The following is a 15,269-nucleotide window of genomic DNA, read 5'->3' on the forward strand; positions in this document are numbered from 1 at the left end:
ACGGCGCCAGTGCAGCTCGGGGCAGCCAGTCAAAACACGCGAGGAGCCTTACGTACGCGAGGATAGTCGAGGAGAGTACCGGCGCGAACGCAGTCTGAAGGCGGAGGAGTAGACAGTAAGCGAACCAGACCGCGCGTGGAAGGAAGCAGTGAGACAGAGCGTGCAAAGAAGGAGTTTGTGAGTAAGAACGCGCAGAGAAGTTGGTAAAGAACACACGGTGAAGCGGCGCTTCCTGTTAGTAGTTTGAACGGGGACACTTATTTGCTTCTGGGCTCGATATTGTTTATTAATTGTTGAACTTTACCCACATGCTTGTACCCATTTCCAGGGTTCTCTAGGCATATCTTTGACAACATCGGCACCACGATTTTGTGCATTCTTTCGACTTTACCGTTACCCCAAGGTACACCTGTAGGGATAAATAAATGCTAAATGCGCTGATTTATTTAATATTCCCTGAACAAATGTGATGTGAAAGCTGCACCACGGTCTGACACAATCCTGAATGGGTTACCAAAATTTGCCGCATGTCTCTCTAAACAATTAACCTCCTCTACCCCAGTACTTCGCGTCGGATACAACCAAACGTACTTCGAGAATGCATTCTTTTTGGTGATCTCCATCGTGATCTATATAATATGTGATGAGTGATTTGTCTCCCTTATCAATTGGATTGAGATATCCCTCCTGTCTACCTGCATTTGATTTTACTAAAATGCACTCAATACAACTTCCAACAACTTTCAGCACCTTATCTTTCAGCTTTGGAATTCAATAAGATTTCTCCACCAGATCATGTGTCTTCTTCGCCGAAAAATGGCCTATAAGCAATCTTAATGATTTCAGTTTTCATTTGATATGGAAAAAACTGGTTTACTGATTAAAGCTGTTTTCAACTGCTCGAATGCAACCTTCTGCAACTCTCTAAATTCAAATTCAACTTATTTTCACAAAATGATCGCATATCCTCCAACGAATTTTCAAAAATATTTCAAAAATCCTTTCGATCAGACGGTAAATGAAAATTTGCTACAGCTTGGGTTTTTTCATTACTGGGTGTGACAGAACCGTTTTCCATGATGTACTGCTCTGTAAGATCTGATTCGGAACCCGTTCGGTTTTATTATAATATCGTCGGAATTATAATATCGTCTAAATAGACTATAGCGTCATTTGTTTATTTTTTTTTTCTTTCCCCCCGCATGGGTCCCACGGCCACACCTCCCGCCCAACCGACCGAGGAGCGTTACGGTGTATTGTACGGCTCGATTCGAGGATAGACGCGATATTGAAAACAGAACAGAAACGAGGAAATGAATATAATGTAAAATAACTCTAATGAATATTAGTGTTAGTAGGATTTAATTATGTATTAAAAAAGTTAAAATGGAAGAGCGGTAGAGAGTCAAGATAAGGTATAGTTTCTAGTGAATCTACTTGGACTCTCAACATCCCCACGAAAAAGCTTACAAATAAAGACTGTTCCAAGCATAGTTCTACGGTTAGCTAGGGACGGTAAATTAATTAAAAGTAGTCTACTGGAATAAGGAGGTAATATACGGTTTGCATCCCAATTTAGGCGCCACAAGGCAAAAAGTAAGAAGTTTTTTTGGACCGATTCAATACGGTCCGAGTGGACTACGTATTGTGGACTCCAAACAGGTGATCCACACTCAAGAATCGGACGGACTAGCGAAATAAATAAGGTCTTAGTCATGTAATGATCATCAAATTCCTTAGACCACCTTTTTATAAAGCCAAGCACACCCCTGGGCTTATTGACAATAGTCGAAATATGGTCAGGAAACTTTAGTTTACGATCCAGAAGAACAGCAAGATCATCAACCCGTTTTATTCTGTCCAAAGGGCACCCACTTAGAGTGTAAGTCGTGCGTATTGGGTTGACACGACACAAGGTCATAACTTTACACTTGGAGCCATTTAAGTTTAACATGATATCACGGCACCATATTTGAAAGCTGTCTAGATCGGATTGTAAGTACAAATGGCGCGAAATGTCCTTGTGCTGGGGGCATAATTTAAAATCGTCTGCGTACATAAGTACACAGTATACAATGTTTTATTACTAAGGGGAGGTCGTTAATGAATAAGGTAAAAAGAAGCGGACCAAGGTGGCTCCCTTGTGGGACACCGGATGTGACTCGGAGAATACAAGATAGAGAATTTATAAAGAGGACCTGTTGAGTCCTGCCATTCAGATAGCTTAAAATTCAATTTAGAAGATCAACAGGGAAACCTAATAGATAAAGTTTCCTTACTAGAAGGTAATGATTATCAGAGTCAAGTGCTTTACTAAAGTTAGTGTAGATGACATCTGTTTGAAGATTATTTTTGAAACCCTGTATTACGAAAGAAGTTAGCTCCAAGAGGTTAGTGGTTGTAGATCTGCGTTTCATAAAACCGTCTTGACACGGTGATATGATGAGGTGCTGCAAATGAGGAGTGATAACATTTTCAAAAAGTTTAGGGATAGCTGACAATTTAGAGACTCTTCTGTAATTGCTTACATCCAGTTTGCTACCATTTTTATGAAGAGGAATCACAAATGAAATCTTCCATATATGAAGGAACTGTCAAGATTCCAGAGATAAGGTAAACAGTTTCAGTAGAGGCTTGTACAAGGCTTCCGCACAGAATATGAGCACACAGCCAAGGATTCCATCGGGACCTGGCGAATAGAGAGGTTTAACACGCTGAAGATCGTTAAGCAGTGAGCTTTCGTTTATAGTGGGGCAAAATATTAGATTCGACTTATATACCACATAAGAGTATGGCGGTTCGGAATGAGGTAACGAAAGAATTTGTTGGCGAAATTTGGCGAATAGATCGTTCAGATGTTTTAAAAATAAGCTTTATATGGTCGGAAACGACTTGAATATACACAACGACGTGAATATACTCTACGAGTAACGTATATAAAAACGGAAAGTGGAAACTTACCAAGGCTTTGTATTTTGGAGAACATCTATAAGGGACTGTAACTGATGGCGAAAATTATCGCTTACAGTACATTTTGATTTCGATGATCCTCGTGGATAACTTGAATTAATGAATTGGATATCCTAAAAAAAGGAGCAGTATTTTAATTTAGTATTTCGATTTATTAAATTAAAATATTTAAATACTCTGAAAATACTATTAGTTGTATTGGTACGACTACGAGATTTGATTTTTCATGATTTAGGATTTATTAATTATGAATTTTTCATGAATTTATGAATATAAATTAGAATAAGACTGGTTATTTTATTAAAGTGTCTTTATTTGTTTTTATTAAGTGTACGTGACTATTGGAGAACAAAATTAAAACTGAAACTTAGGGCAAGCTCCGTCGGGCCACGAAGCCGCCGCTGCCGCTGGAAAGTTGGCTGAATGTTGTGTCAGCGTCTGCAACGGGCGGTCAGGCAGCGGGTTTCTGGTTTTGGCTGGAAGTTTGTCGCGACGGCATCCGGCGTAGCACCGTTGTCAGCAAACTCAAGCTTGCGCGTGTTAACTCCTCTCCTACTAGTTTGAAACGCGTCTTCGGGTTTATCTTTCTCATTCTGCACTGGTCCAGGTGCCCAGGAGGAGTAGGAATAGGGCGATGAGTGCCAAGCCGTCATATGATCGTGAAGATAATCCTATTCTAAGATCCCCGATATGGCGATTCTTCATGGTTAGGTCATGTAGAAATGACAGGCTCAGATGTTCTCTGAAAAGGGTGACGTTGACCAAGGCTGACGTGGGTACAGCAGGTTCCTTCTTCAGGATGCCTCGGTGGTTCGCGTAACGGGTGCCATTTAGTGAGACGTAATCGTCGTAAGTCACGAGGAAGGTTCCCGCGATTATCTGTTTGTGTCCAGTGCTGTCCCCTACATTCATGGTCGCGTTTTTTATTACTGCGATACCCTCTCCGATTACTATCACGGGCGCCAGGTGACCGGGGCGTGTGGCACAGTGAGCGACAGTTCCAGATACCAGTTGTTGAGCGCATGAAGTATTTTGTAGTCTTCTGAAGAAAGTGGTGCTCACAGTAGCAGCGCAGTCACGTACAGCGAAGGTCTTTGTAACGCAGTCGGCCACCGCATTACCCTCTTCTAGATCTAATATTATGTTATTATTCTGGACAGGAAGGATATCTATTTTTTTACAGCTTAACAGAGGTTTGGGATATTTGATCAGAAAGTACAATAATTCAGAATTTTGAAAAGCTTTTATATGGGATACCTCTAAAAGGTCGGTTATACTAGTATTGGTGATTTGTTCATTTAATAATTCGTTAATGTCGATGCTGTCTAGTATAAGGGGGCTGATTAAATTTATTTTTGCAAGTGTAACAGTGAGGATTAAGTCCTCAAGGTTTGTAATTATCATTCTATTCTTTGCCAAAATAGTTGCGTAAAAATGTTCGACCTCTGCTTCTGGTTTCAAAATTGCATTGAGGGCCATTGAAACGTCATTGAGTCTTGCTTGGAATTTAGTGTTGATCTCTATTTGCTTGCTTTCGGATTCTATTAACTGACTTTGTTTGAATTTTATTTCTTCCCAGTCATCAAAATCTGGGGTTCCTGCAATTGCCTTAAGGGCACTACCTATCATGTTAATGCTACGTGCTTGTCGGTGATGAACGGTCAGGGAAGTTATAAAGTTTGCTATGTTCTGTACGGCCGTTTTCAGTACCTGTCTCATATGGTCTTTGGGTAGGTTGTCTATTAATTTCCATGTCTCGTCGATGTAAGTTTCGAACGATGTCAAGTTGTGTGTCCCAAGTAAGTGTACGAGTCCCAGATTGTTACGTCTCCGAAAACTATAGGTATATAGTCCTCGTGGGAGTGTCGTTGAGTCTCAATGTCGCTTCGGTCAAGGTCATGGTTGCTATTATTAAACTGAAAAGATATAACCTAAAAAAATGTAATTAGTTTAAAATAGTTGTCATGATTTTTCAAATGTCAAAAGCCTATTTGAGATTGTCCTTATGGACCACCCTCCCTTTAATAAGAACCGTCGTATCTAGGTCTGCTTCCACTATACCCTCGGTGAATAGGGGTGATAGTTTAATTCCTAGTCTCTTATTGTTTTTTATCCAAACCTCATCGCCTACCAAAGACCCTTTTTTTATTCATTTGGTCAAGTGTCTTTTGCTGTGCTGATTCAATTTTTTCTTTGATATGCACTGTACTACCTTTGGAGTCTGCGTGAATTCCAACTTATAAGAGCGTGCTATATCCCCAAGAGTGCCATGGAACCGCTCGACTTGTCCATTAGAGAGACTATGCAAGGGTGGGGCGTTTGAAATCACGGTGCCAAAGTTATTGCTGAGCATTGATTTAATGGTTTCTGAGTTCAAGGATTTCTCGTTGTCGCAGTAAATTGCCTTTGTTTCAGGGAACATGTTCAAAAGTTGCAAAAGTGGTGCTTTTATATCCACAATTGCGCGAGACCGTATAGGCTGTACTAATGCAAACTTGGAAAACTGGTTAGAAAATATTTACCGGCAGTGGAGTAAACATCTATATGCAACATTTCTCCGGCAAACGACGCTATCGGGGTTTTCCCTATTTCCTGCTTTCTTGGGTGCCGATCATGTTTGCTCATAGTACAAATTCTACAGTTTGTAGCTATTTCTGAAGTTAAGTGACCCATTTTTGGAAAAAAGTAGTCCCTAAGCAATTTTTTTTTTTCATTTTTGGAAAAAAGTATTCCCATAGTCGCATTTTCTTGCGCTGCTCTGTGCGCGCGATTATGTTCGGCTGTCGCAATTTCCCTCTGTTCCGTTGGGTTTACAATGTCCGTTACCAAGTTATTGCAATATCTAAAGGTGGTGGAAGGGAATGCCATAACCAATCCGTGTTGGATGAAAGCCAGTATGGGTAGCTCGCAATGAATTGCGTTGACTACGTCAGCATTTACTGCATATTTAATGCTTTGCAATAATGTGCTGCGATCAGAAAAATTTAGTATGTGACGAGTTTTTGTCTTGAACAAAATAAGCGTCTTCTGTTGGGGTTCCTAGTTCCTAGTTCCTTCTTCCAAAATAATTTGGTTCCGGAAACAATTCACCGGGTTGTCAGTGGCGTCAATGGTATACGTGAGGGATTCTTCGCTGTGGATGGTGGCGACATCTGAGTCTACTGAGTCCTCTAGTGCATTGACATTTTGGCAAGACAGAGCGTCTGCTACCAAATTCTCTTTTCCGGCTCTATAAATTAAGTTTGCGTTGTGCTCATCAATGAAGGCTTTCCAACGTTTTATTTTGGCATTCGGGTTTTTGTCCGATACCGAAAAGGCTGGTGGTTTGTATGAATGTTAAGATTCTTAACACCATACAGGTAATTTCTGAGGTTCTTTAGTGCCCATACAATGGCGAGAAGCTCACGCGAAATTTACCTCGTTACCTCGCAGTGTTTGCGAGATCATTGTTATCGGGCGGCCGTCTTGAGACAGTACCGCTCCCAGTCCGTAGCCAGACGCGTCTGTGGTGAAGTCAAAAGGCTTTTTGTAATTTGGGTAGGACAACATTACATCTTTGGAGGCCAGTATATTTTTAAGCCTATCGAAGGCTTTATTTTGTTCTGGTGACAACTCGATTATCACCTTTCTTGAGTAGTTGGCACTTACTTTGCCATTTTCGCCTTTCAAGATATCTGTTAGGTGCCTTGCGATGTTGGCGAAGCCCGCTATGAAGCAGCTATAGTAGCGTGCTAGACCTAAAAATTACCTAAGAGCGAATAGGGTTTTTGGTGAGGAAAAGTCCTTAATAGCCTTAATTTTATCGGGCGAGGACTGAATCCCGCACACTGTAAATCCCAAATATTCCACGTTTTTTTTTAAAACTTGGATTTTTCTTGGGACACCCGCTTGCCTTCGTCCCTAAGGTTTTTCAAGACCCACTCAATGTCTCTGACGTGGTCTTCTTTGGACTTGTATAAAATTATTACGACGTCGACGTAAACATAACATATCCTGCCGATTTGTTCGCGAAGCACATCATCGATGGCTGGGATGGATGGGATAGGGTATTTGTCGTCGGTTGCCTTATGATTTAGTTTCCTAAAATCAATAACCAGACTCTTTTGTTTGTGACCCGCTTCGTCGATGCTTTTTTTGTCGACGACCCATATCGGGTTATTGTAAGGGGACTTTGACGGTCGTATTATGTCATTCGCTATAAGTTGTTTAACCTCTGCATTGACAAAGTCAGACATCCCTTTGGATACGGATACAGTTTTGAGTAAATTGGTTCGTCATCCGTTGGTATGGTGCCAACCGTATTTATGTTGTACGGTAGGCACTCGTTAACGTCCGCAAAAGCCTTTATTATTTTTTTTTATCATACTATCAAAAGTGGGTCTGATAGCAGGAGGGACATCTGCGTCATTAATTTGAATATGGTTCACCTGTTGACATTTAGTGAACTTGATTTTTTCAATCCCATGGCCATGTTAAATGACGTTGATTGTCAGATCTATTTGAGCATTGATCTATTTTAACAGGTCAAGGCCAATTATGCCATCAAAGTCATTAAGTGACTCTCATGAAAAAAAAAGGACTTTACATCGAAAAGGTGGATGGTGCATTTCTGCTCTATCTTAGTGTGCCAATGAATTGATTTAACTTGAAAAGGGCTGTCAACTGACACCCAATGTGCCAGTTCGGGAAGGGGTTTTATATAATTTTTTGAGGCGCCTGTGTCTATCAGAAGTCTGATAATTTGCCCTGCAACCGTTTGTCTTATGAACGGAAGCAGGGAGCTTCCGCTAAAAAATTACAGCTTTCGACTCCGGACAAATCGTCCTCGACCTGTGTCGTTTCATGCTGTGACCGTGACTCGTAGTCACCGCTACTCTCTTCTTGGGGTAGATGATTTAGGTTTTGTTGAGTCCTCATGCACTGGTCGCCGTATTTTTGATTGTTCCAGTAACCCTGAGTGGGTTGCCTGGAGCGCGAGGAGGAATCCACCTCCATTGGCTCGGGACCCCGCCCATGGGACTTTTGGTTGTTAAAGCGCTGTTTTGTGATATTTGGGTTTTGCTGGTCATTTCTGTCTTTTTGATTCTTTTGGAAGTAGGGATTCCTGTTTGCAGGATTTTCTTCCTTTGCGTTGGGCGTTCTGACGCCAGTTCTGAGACTTTTGCGAATTTTGTTTTTGGGGTTTTTCCTGAAGGTGTTTTGAAAAAATTTGCTGCGAAAATGACTCTCTCATTGCTTGATTCAGCCTCTTGTGCTAGAGCTAAGGCTGAGGGGAGGTCTATGGGTTGCGCCGGGAAGACTGCCCACTTCAGAGATTTTTTAATCCTGAGACGAAAACGTGAAGCACGTCGCTTCTTAACTTTTCGTTTAATATAGCTGTTTCGACGGAGTCGTGCGTCATTAGTGTGAGTTTTTTTTCCACTTCGTCGAAATATTGCAGTAGTGCCAAGTTGCCCTGCTGCAGCGTGCTTAGTTGCTGTTGGATTAAGTGAACCGGTGTAGCAATAATGGCTTTAAAATTCAACACTGTGTTGAATGAAGCCAGCACAGCATCTGCTGGTCCCCTTACTTTGTTTCTGATTATAGGCACTGCCTGGTAGTGTCTTGAAGTGCCGTTGTATGGCTCGAAGACTTTGTTGGCTGCGGAAGCGGCTTGCCTCCACGAAACATAGTTTTCTATCTTTCCGTCGAACTCGGGGATGGACTTTGCAACATCTAAGGGCTCGTCACAGCGGGTCCCTGGCACTATTTCAACTTCTTGGAAAATTTCTATCTGTGGTGCAGAAACTCTAGCTTTACCAAGCTGGTTTGTCAGGGAGGCTATCTTCACCTCAAATAAGCGGGCTTTTTGCTCAAGGGCTGCCTGCACCTTTGCCTCCATCCGGGCAACCTGTTCAGTATTCATTTTATTTGATTGTTCTAAAGTCCGCTCTAAGTATGAGGCTATTAGTTCGTCGCCACTACTGTCGTCCGCTTTGTCTTGGTATTGCAACAAAAAAAGGCTCGAATCGTTTTGGAACTAATTTTTTGTTTAGGCTTATAGATGCATTTCAACACTTTATTGCAACAGGCAGAAATTTATTTAAGTTTGTTTTTATAAACAATAAAATCTCACACTAGACAGCTCTTAGTATTTATTTACCTTATTTGAAAATATAAATGAACATCTCACTTACATTTTTTTAAATATAAAATTCGAGCTTCGATCAAGTGGTGTGGTGGCCGCTGCGGTATTCCGTTTCCCGTCGCTCGTATTTGTTGATTTGTTTTATTAACTTGCTCAGCTCTTTTGGCTGGGGTTCTTAAGTTTTTTTGTATTTGTTGTGTGAGTGCGTTTTTTTTTTGGACTATTTTTTTTTTTGTCACAAAATTTGTTTTGTTGTTCACTTTATTGAATCGTACCGCAACCCTTTGCGTTAGCTCGAAGAGTTATGTCGGTTAGTTAATAGAGTAACTGTTCACTTGTTGATTTTCTAATTTACTTTATTGAACCGTACCGCGATTCTTTGCGTTAGCTCGAAGAGTTAGAGTAACAGTATTTGAATAACAAGTACGAAATCCCTGCGTAGGACGTGCTCTGCGAAAAGCAATCTATTTGTGTTTCCTAAATATTCTCAAATAATAAGGAAAAATCCGAATATAACAGCGACAGCAGAACGAACGCCGGCAAAAAAATAACGCTTGCTTCTCATTTATATCAGCACAACCCGAAACTATTACAAATGCAGTAAGAGAGCGGTAATTGAACCTAAACCCGGCAAAGGCACTTCTACCAACAAAGCAAATAAAAGCGCGCTCTTGCTCTCTCTCATATTACTGTTGAGTAACCAATCACAGCAACTCAAAGCTACTACAACAACTTTTCCAAAATTTCCCAAAATTACGCTTCGCTTACCGACAGTGACAAGTACAGTGACCTCAATTACTACCGCAACGGCAGTTACAACAAGGTACGGTAGCGACAGCTCACCTAATTTCGTCAACTACTGGGTCAGCGACCGCAACCTATGTATACAAACAAATCGAAACTGCTGCACACCGCCATCAGCTAAATGCAAATAAAAATGTAGGGTCGACCTTGCAGACAGGTATGGACCGCTACATTACTATCAAAAGGAAGCCCTCAAAACAGCAAAAACGGGAAAGAAACCAAAAATCACACAATAGCAACTCAACCAATAGGTTCGAGCTCCTGGCAGAGAATACTGACGACCTGTCATCAGAGCCATTAGGAATTGCAAAATAGAAGAATCTTCCACCAAATTTTATCCATGAGAAGAGCTTAAGCGCTAAACGCATCTATACAACACTATAATAAAAGCCGCCAACTAACTTGACCATGATTCTCCTGATAGCCCAACATACTGGCTAACAGACATCAACAAACTGTCTAATCTGATCGACTTTGCAATCACCAAAAACATTCCTCGAACCCTGTTGAGATACGAATGCCTGCCAGAGCTGTATTAGATCACTCCCCAGTTGTCATCAATATTTTGGAATATTAATTCACATCATAACACTTAATAGTGAATCCGACATCGACAAGTCAACCACAACACGGGAATCCATTCTTGTTGCAGCAGCCCAATATTCTACTCCTCAAACTTCCACAAAAGATCCCTATTATGAAAGGCAAATTAACAAATCGAGCAATTAGTCAAGCTTTATCGCTTGAGCTCCCAACTCGCTTCGCTCTCACTCTGACATCTTTCGAGCGATTGCACTTAAAGATGCATGCAGTGGCTTATCGCTCGTTTTCGCCCAATATAATCGCTTCTCGCGATTTTTGTATAATCTTCCATATGTTGTATAATTCCAACAACTTGTTTAGTGACACCCAGGGTTCAACGCGTCGAGATCTCATCACATAGCATTAAAGTGAGATAAGTTTCACGAAACACATTTCCTTTTTTTTATATTTCATAAATTTTTATACCAGTTACTCGTATATGGTATATGGTATACTAAATTCGTTAAAAAGTATGTAACAGGCAGAAGGAGGTCTTTCCGACTATATAAACTATATATATTCTTGATCAAGATTAATAGCCGAGTCGACCTAGTCATATCTGTCTGTCCGTATGAGCGTCGAGATCTCAGGAACTATAAAAGCTAGAAGGTTGAGACTCAGCATACAGATTCGAGAGACAAAGACGCAACTCCAACGCCCTAAAACCGCCCAAAACTCCCGCGCCCACATTTTTGAACCATTTTTCGACATTTTTTCATAATTTTATTAGTCTTGTAAATTTCTATAGATTTGAAAATAAACTTTTTCGCACTCCCACTCAAGCCCACACTTTGAAAAATTTGTAAATTTATTTCTCATTTTATTCCCTAATATCTATCGATACCCCAGTATCAGATGAAATTTCGCGTTCGCATTCACACTAGCTGAGTAACGGGTATCTGATAGGCGGGGAACTCGACTAAAGCTTTCTCTCCCGTTATATATACATATTCTCATTCGAATCATGTTTCGTTTTTTCTACGATCAATATATATATATAGAAGACTGGCCCTTAAAAAAAATTTCAAACCGCCGGGCAGAATTCATTTCTACTAGGGCCCAAAACAACTTACACAAAATTTGGGGCCGATCGGATAATGTCCGAATAATGGCCGCCAAATCGCCCCAAAGTTGGAAAATTTGGTTTATATGGAAAAATTACTCTTACGTAAACTTTTTTTCGTCTAACTTCTTTAAAAATAGTTTACCAACTTATTCTTTTGTTTATTTGTAAGTTAATTTGTAATATTCAGTATAACTGATTATAGCCAGAATAAGTTACAAGCACATAAAAACGATAAACGCCAATAAAGTGTGTTAATTTAATTATTGCTAATATATTTATAAATATTTACAAACACATTTTTCTGAACATAGTTTTATAGGTCTTTTTTACAATGTGATCGATATGTTGTGCGATGTTTTTCCTCCTCATATTTTGTCAAAATTCGATTGTAGTCCTTCATAAATTTTATGCCACTCTCAGCAGTATCCCTGACAACAAAAAATCCAGAACAAAAATTAAATGACTCAATATTATCGTTATTTTCTGTCCAGGTTAGTGGATCATGTTTTAAGAAACTGCTGAATAGCCCGAATGCATCGAAAAAGTAACTGTAAAAGTAACTAGAGCTGCATCGCAAGTCAATCGCAAGTGTCACTGAAGGATCGAAAAATGCTATGGCAGCTACTTCCGGCGATAAATACCACGAATGACTTTTCATTTTGGAGATTATTTTTTCAGACACCGCAATATCAATGTCTCCGTCATAAGGGCATATTTCACAAACTGCAAGTCCAAGTTTGGAGCACTGATTTGATTTGTACATTCATACTATACTTTTATATACAAAAGTATAATAAATAAGCAAATATCTCGCAGTGCATTCATCTCTCGCTAATTCCAACCAGGCGTTGGACGTTGAACTGCAACATCGAAAAGTGTAGTTTTTTCCAAGAAAAGCGAGTGACAAATGAAGAAGTTCCTGATAATCTGCTCTGCTATACGATTTTAGCTGCAGTTGCAAATTACAAAACTGTTTAAGACAAAGGTCCTGTTCCTGGGTTATAATTATGTGAATTACAGGATCATCCAATCCAGAGTTGTAAAGCTTTTGGTCTATCTTGGGCCAAGCTGCTGCGAAACGGTTGAACAAACGTACCCGGGAGCACTGCTTAAGGCATACTTCAACTCAAAAACGCTTTTCAAAATAAGCTCATATATGTGATGTCGGCAATGAAATTAAAGAAGCTTTTTATATAAACATTTTTGAAGGCAAGTAGAAGGTTCAATGGTAGTAGCACTTAGAAATTTAGATATGCCATTGTAGCTAACCAGAACTGCGATGCGATCTACTTTTTGTGTACCAACAATATCATCCATTAGTTTACCATCCCAATGAACGACCATTGCACGTGCATTACTGATCTAAAACAAGGGAATATGTAAAAAACATACATTTCTCGATTTAATGATTTACTCACTTCCTCGCCAAAATCTTAAATTGTGCTTGTAAGAGCAAATTATCGGTACATTATTCTTGCGTTTCGTACTAAATTTCGATTTAATATGAATCTGTAGGTTGCTTTGGGCTCTAGTAGAAATTAATTCTGCACGGCGGCTTAGAAAACAAAAAGAAAAAATATTATAGGGCCAGTCTAATAAATATACATATAAGATATTTTAGTTTTAGGCTCTTCCAGGCAATGCATTGGTCCAGAATTCGTTTTTTTGGCATAAAGTCTAAATTTTTATGTCAATATATCGTCCTTTAGCAATTATTTTCTAATAGAAAATTGATCATATAAATAAAAACCAAAAACAAAATTGACCGAAAGCTTCACTAAATCGTTTTATGAGCTTTGAAAGGTGCAGTGTTAAACAGCTGATTGAGAGAATGCAATTCCAGCTAAATTATTTGCTTACTTTTGCACGTAGTACAATCGTTAATACGCATCCAAAAATTATAGTAAAATATGGAAAATAATGCCAAGGTATGATGTTTTTAACTTATGTAGGTAATATATGTATAGTTGTACTGTTTTTATGTTGTGTGACATCCAATTTATGTGTATTTTAACAGAAAATTCTAACGTGTCCCCTGTGTTTCGTGGAGTATAACTAATTTTCTGACAATTTCTGACAAAAGTTAAAAACGTCAGTTTGTACCTTTAACTATTGTCTTTGACGGTAAAGTAATATCTTTTGCCCATTTTTGCTCGTTTTCTTAAAAATTTGATTTTATATATGCAAGTTCGAGCTTAGACATAGCGACCTCCTGGACATTTGGAGGCGTAACAATAGGCAAATAAGTTATGTTTCAGATTACGTTTATTCCGCAATCAACAACAATAATCAGGAATCGAAAAAGACAGAAAAGGTTGACAAAAAAATAGTAAATTCTGAATTATTTATTAAAAGAAAACTGCCCGAGTATTTCCAAACATACCAAGTGGATAGCGTCTAAGATAAGAATTCTTGTTAGTGATTTTGAAAACTCCAAGACACCCCAGCAAATGGGACGCCGAAACTTATCTTACCAAAATGCAGGAGAAAGATTAAAAAGGAAACTGAAAATGCAAGTGAAGCCCGGAATAAACTTTACAAAAGGGACCGACTGTCACATGCAAGGAAAAATAGTCGGATCAATACGATGAGTGATATTTTCAACAGAGCGATTGATTCCTCGGACCCACTATTATCAACAATAATACAGGAAATACAGGTTTAAAACCTGATCCATCAGACAAAATATTGGATTCACATTCTGATTCCGTTTCGAGTTCAGATTCGGAAATTTATAATGTAGAACTAGAAGAAGAAGAGGGGGATTTTTTTTAAAAAAGAATATACACACTTTTATAAAAAAAAAAAAAAACATTGATATTTCGTTGACTCCTGACTCATACCAGTAGTTAATATAGGAGGCAAGAGAGAGAGCGTGGTCGCACAGGCTAAATTTTGTGTGCAAACTAATTGTGATTTAACAACAAAATGTACAAAGTTTCAAGTCTGTAGCTCAATTTTTAGACGTTATGCCAAAAAAAATCGAATTCTAGACCACAGTGCAACGGAAAGACCATTGTGGACGCGGATAAAGTCCTCACCTTAGACTTCCTTTCTACAATTAAGGCACAGGAAGTAGGGATTTAGAGTTTCACGACTCACTTCTACACGACGACGGTAAACTTTAAACATACCCTTGAAGAGCTATCAACTCCAAATCACATTCGGAGTCCAACACTGCATTTTATAGTCCTTCGTATCCGGATCTTCAAGGAATAGTTTTCGACAGCTAAGTACATACACATATTCGAAATTTTCCTAGTGCAAGCCGTTTGCAGACCGCCATATATAGTTTCATTGCCTTTGACCGGCAGAAGGATTGCATCGTTCGTTGTGCTCAATGAATATGGTTTAATATTCCCAATTCCCACATACATACAATTATTTTTTGGTTCATTTTTCCAATCGTGCAGATCTACACATCAAATTCATTCAATTATAATTTGGTTCCTAATTCCAATTGTGCAAATGTACTAAAAAACATGCATACACACGAAGACCCATGAAGAGGCACAATTCATTCAAGTGAAATTTTCGTTATTTACGGAGTTGAGTCGGCCGTTGCGTGCGGCAAACTGACAAAACCACACGGTGGGGTCGTGCCATAGCTTTGCGCAGCATTCACGCGAGTTAAATGAGCGCTTGTTGCAGGTAAATGGCAAAACTATAAGTTTGCAATTTTCTGCAGCTGATAAAACAGCTACTAGCGCTGCCAACTTG

The 15,269-nt window shown here is 39.4% G+C and overlaps 1 protein-coding gene across 1 annotated transcript in view; it reads right to left on the reverse strand.

Annotated features, from left to right (window-relative positions):
- Window positions 1–15,269, reverse strand: part of LOC117141917 (unconventional myosin-VIIa) — a 606,161-nt gene that overhangs the window by 277,186 nt on the left and 313,706 nt on the right. Inside the window, exon 9 of the mRNA XM_033305646.1 lies at window positions 2,962–3,083. Within this exon, the coding sequence (XP_033161537.1) occupies window positions 2,962–3,083 (122 nt within the window). The remainder of the gene's footprint in view (window positions 1–2,961; window positions 3,084–15,269) is intronic.

The sequence above is a fragment of the Drosophila mauritiana genome, chromosome 3L, assembly GCF_004382145.1.
Source record: "Drosophila mauritiana strain mau12 chromosome 3L, ASM438214v1, whole genome shotgun sequence".
NCBI lineage: Eukaryota > Metazoa > Arthropoda > Insecta > Diptera > Drosophilidae > Drosophila > Drosophila mauritiana.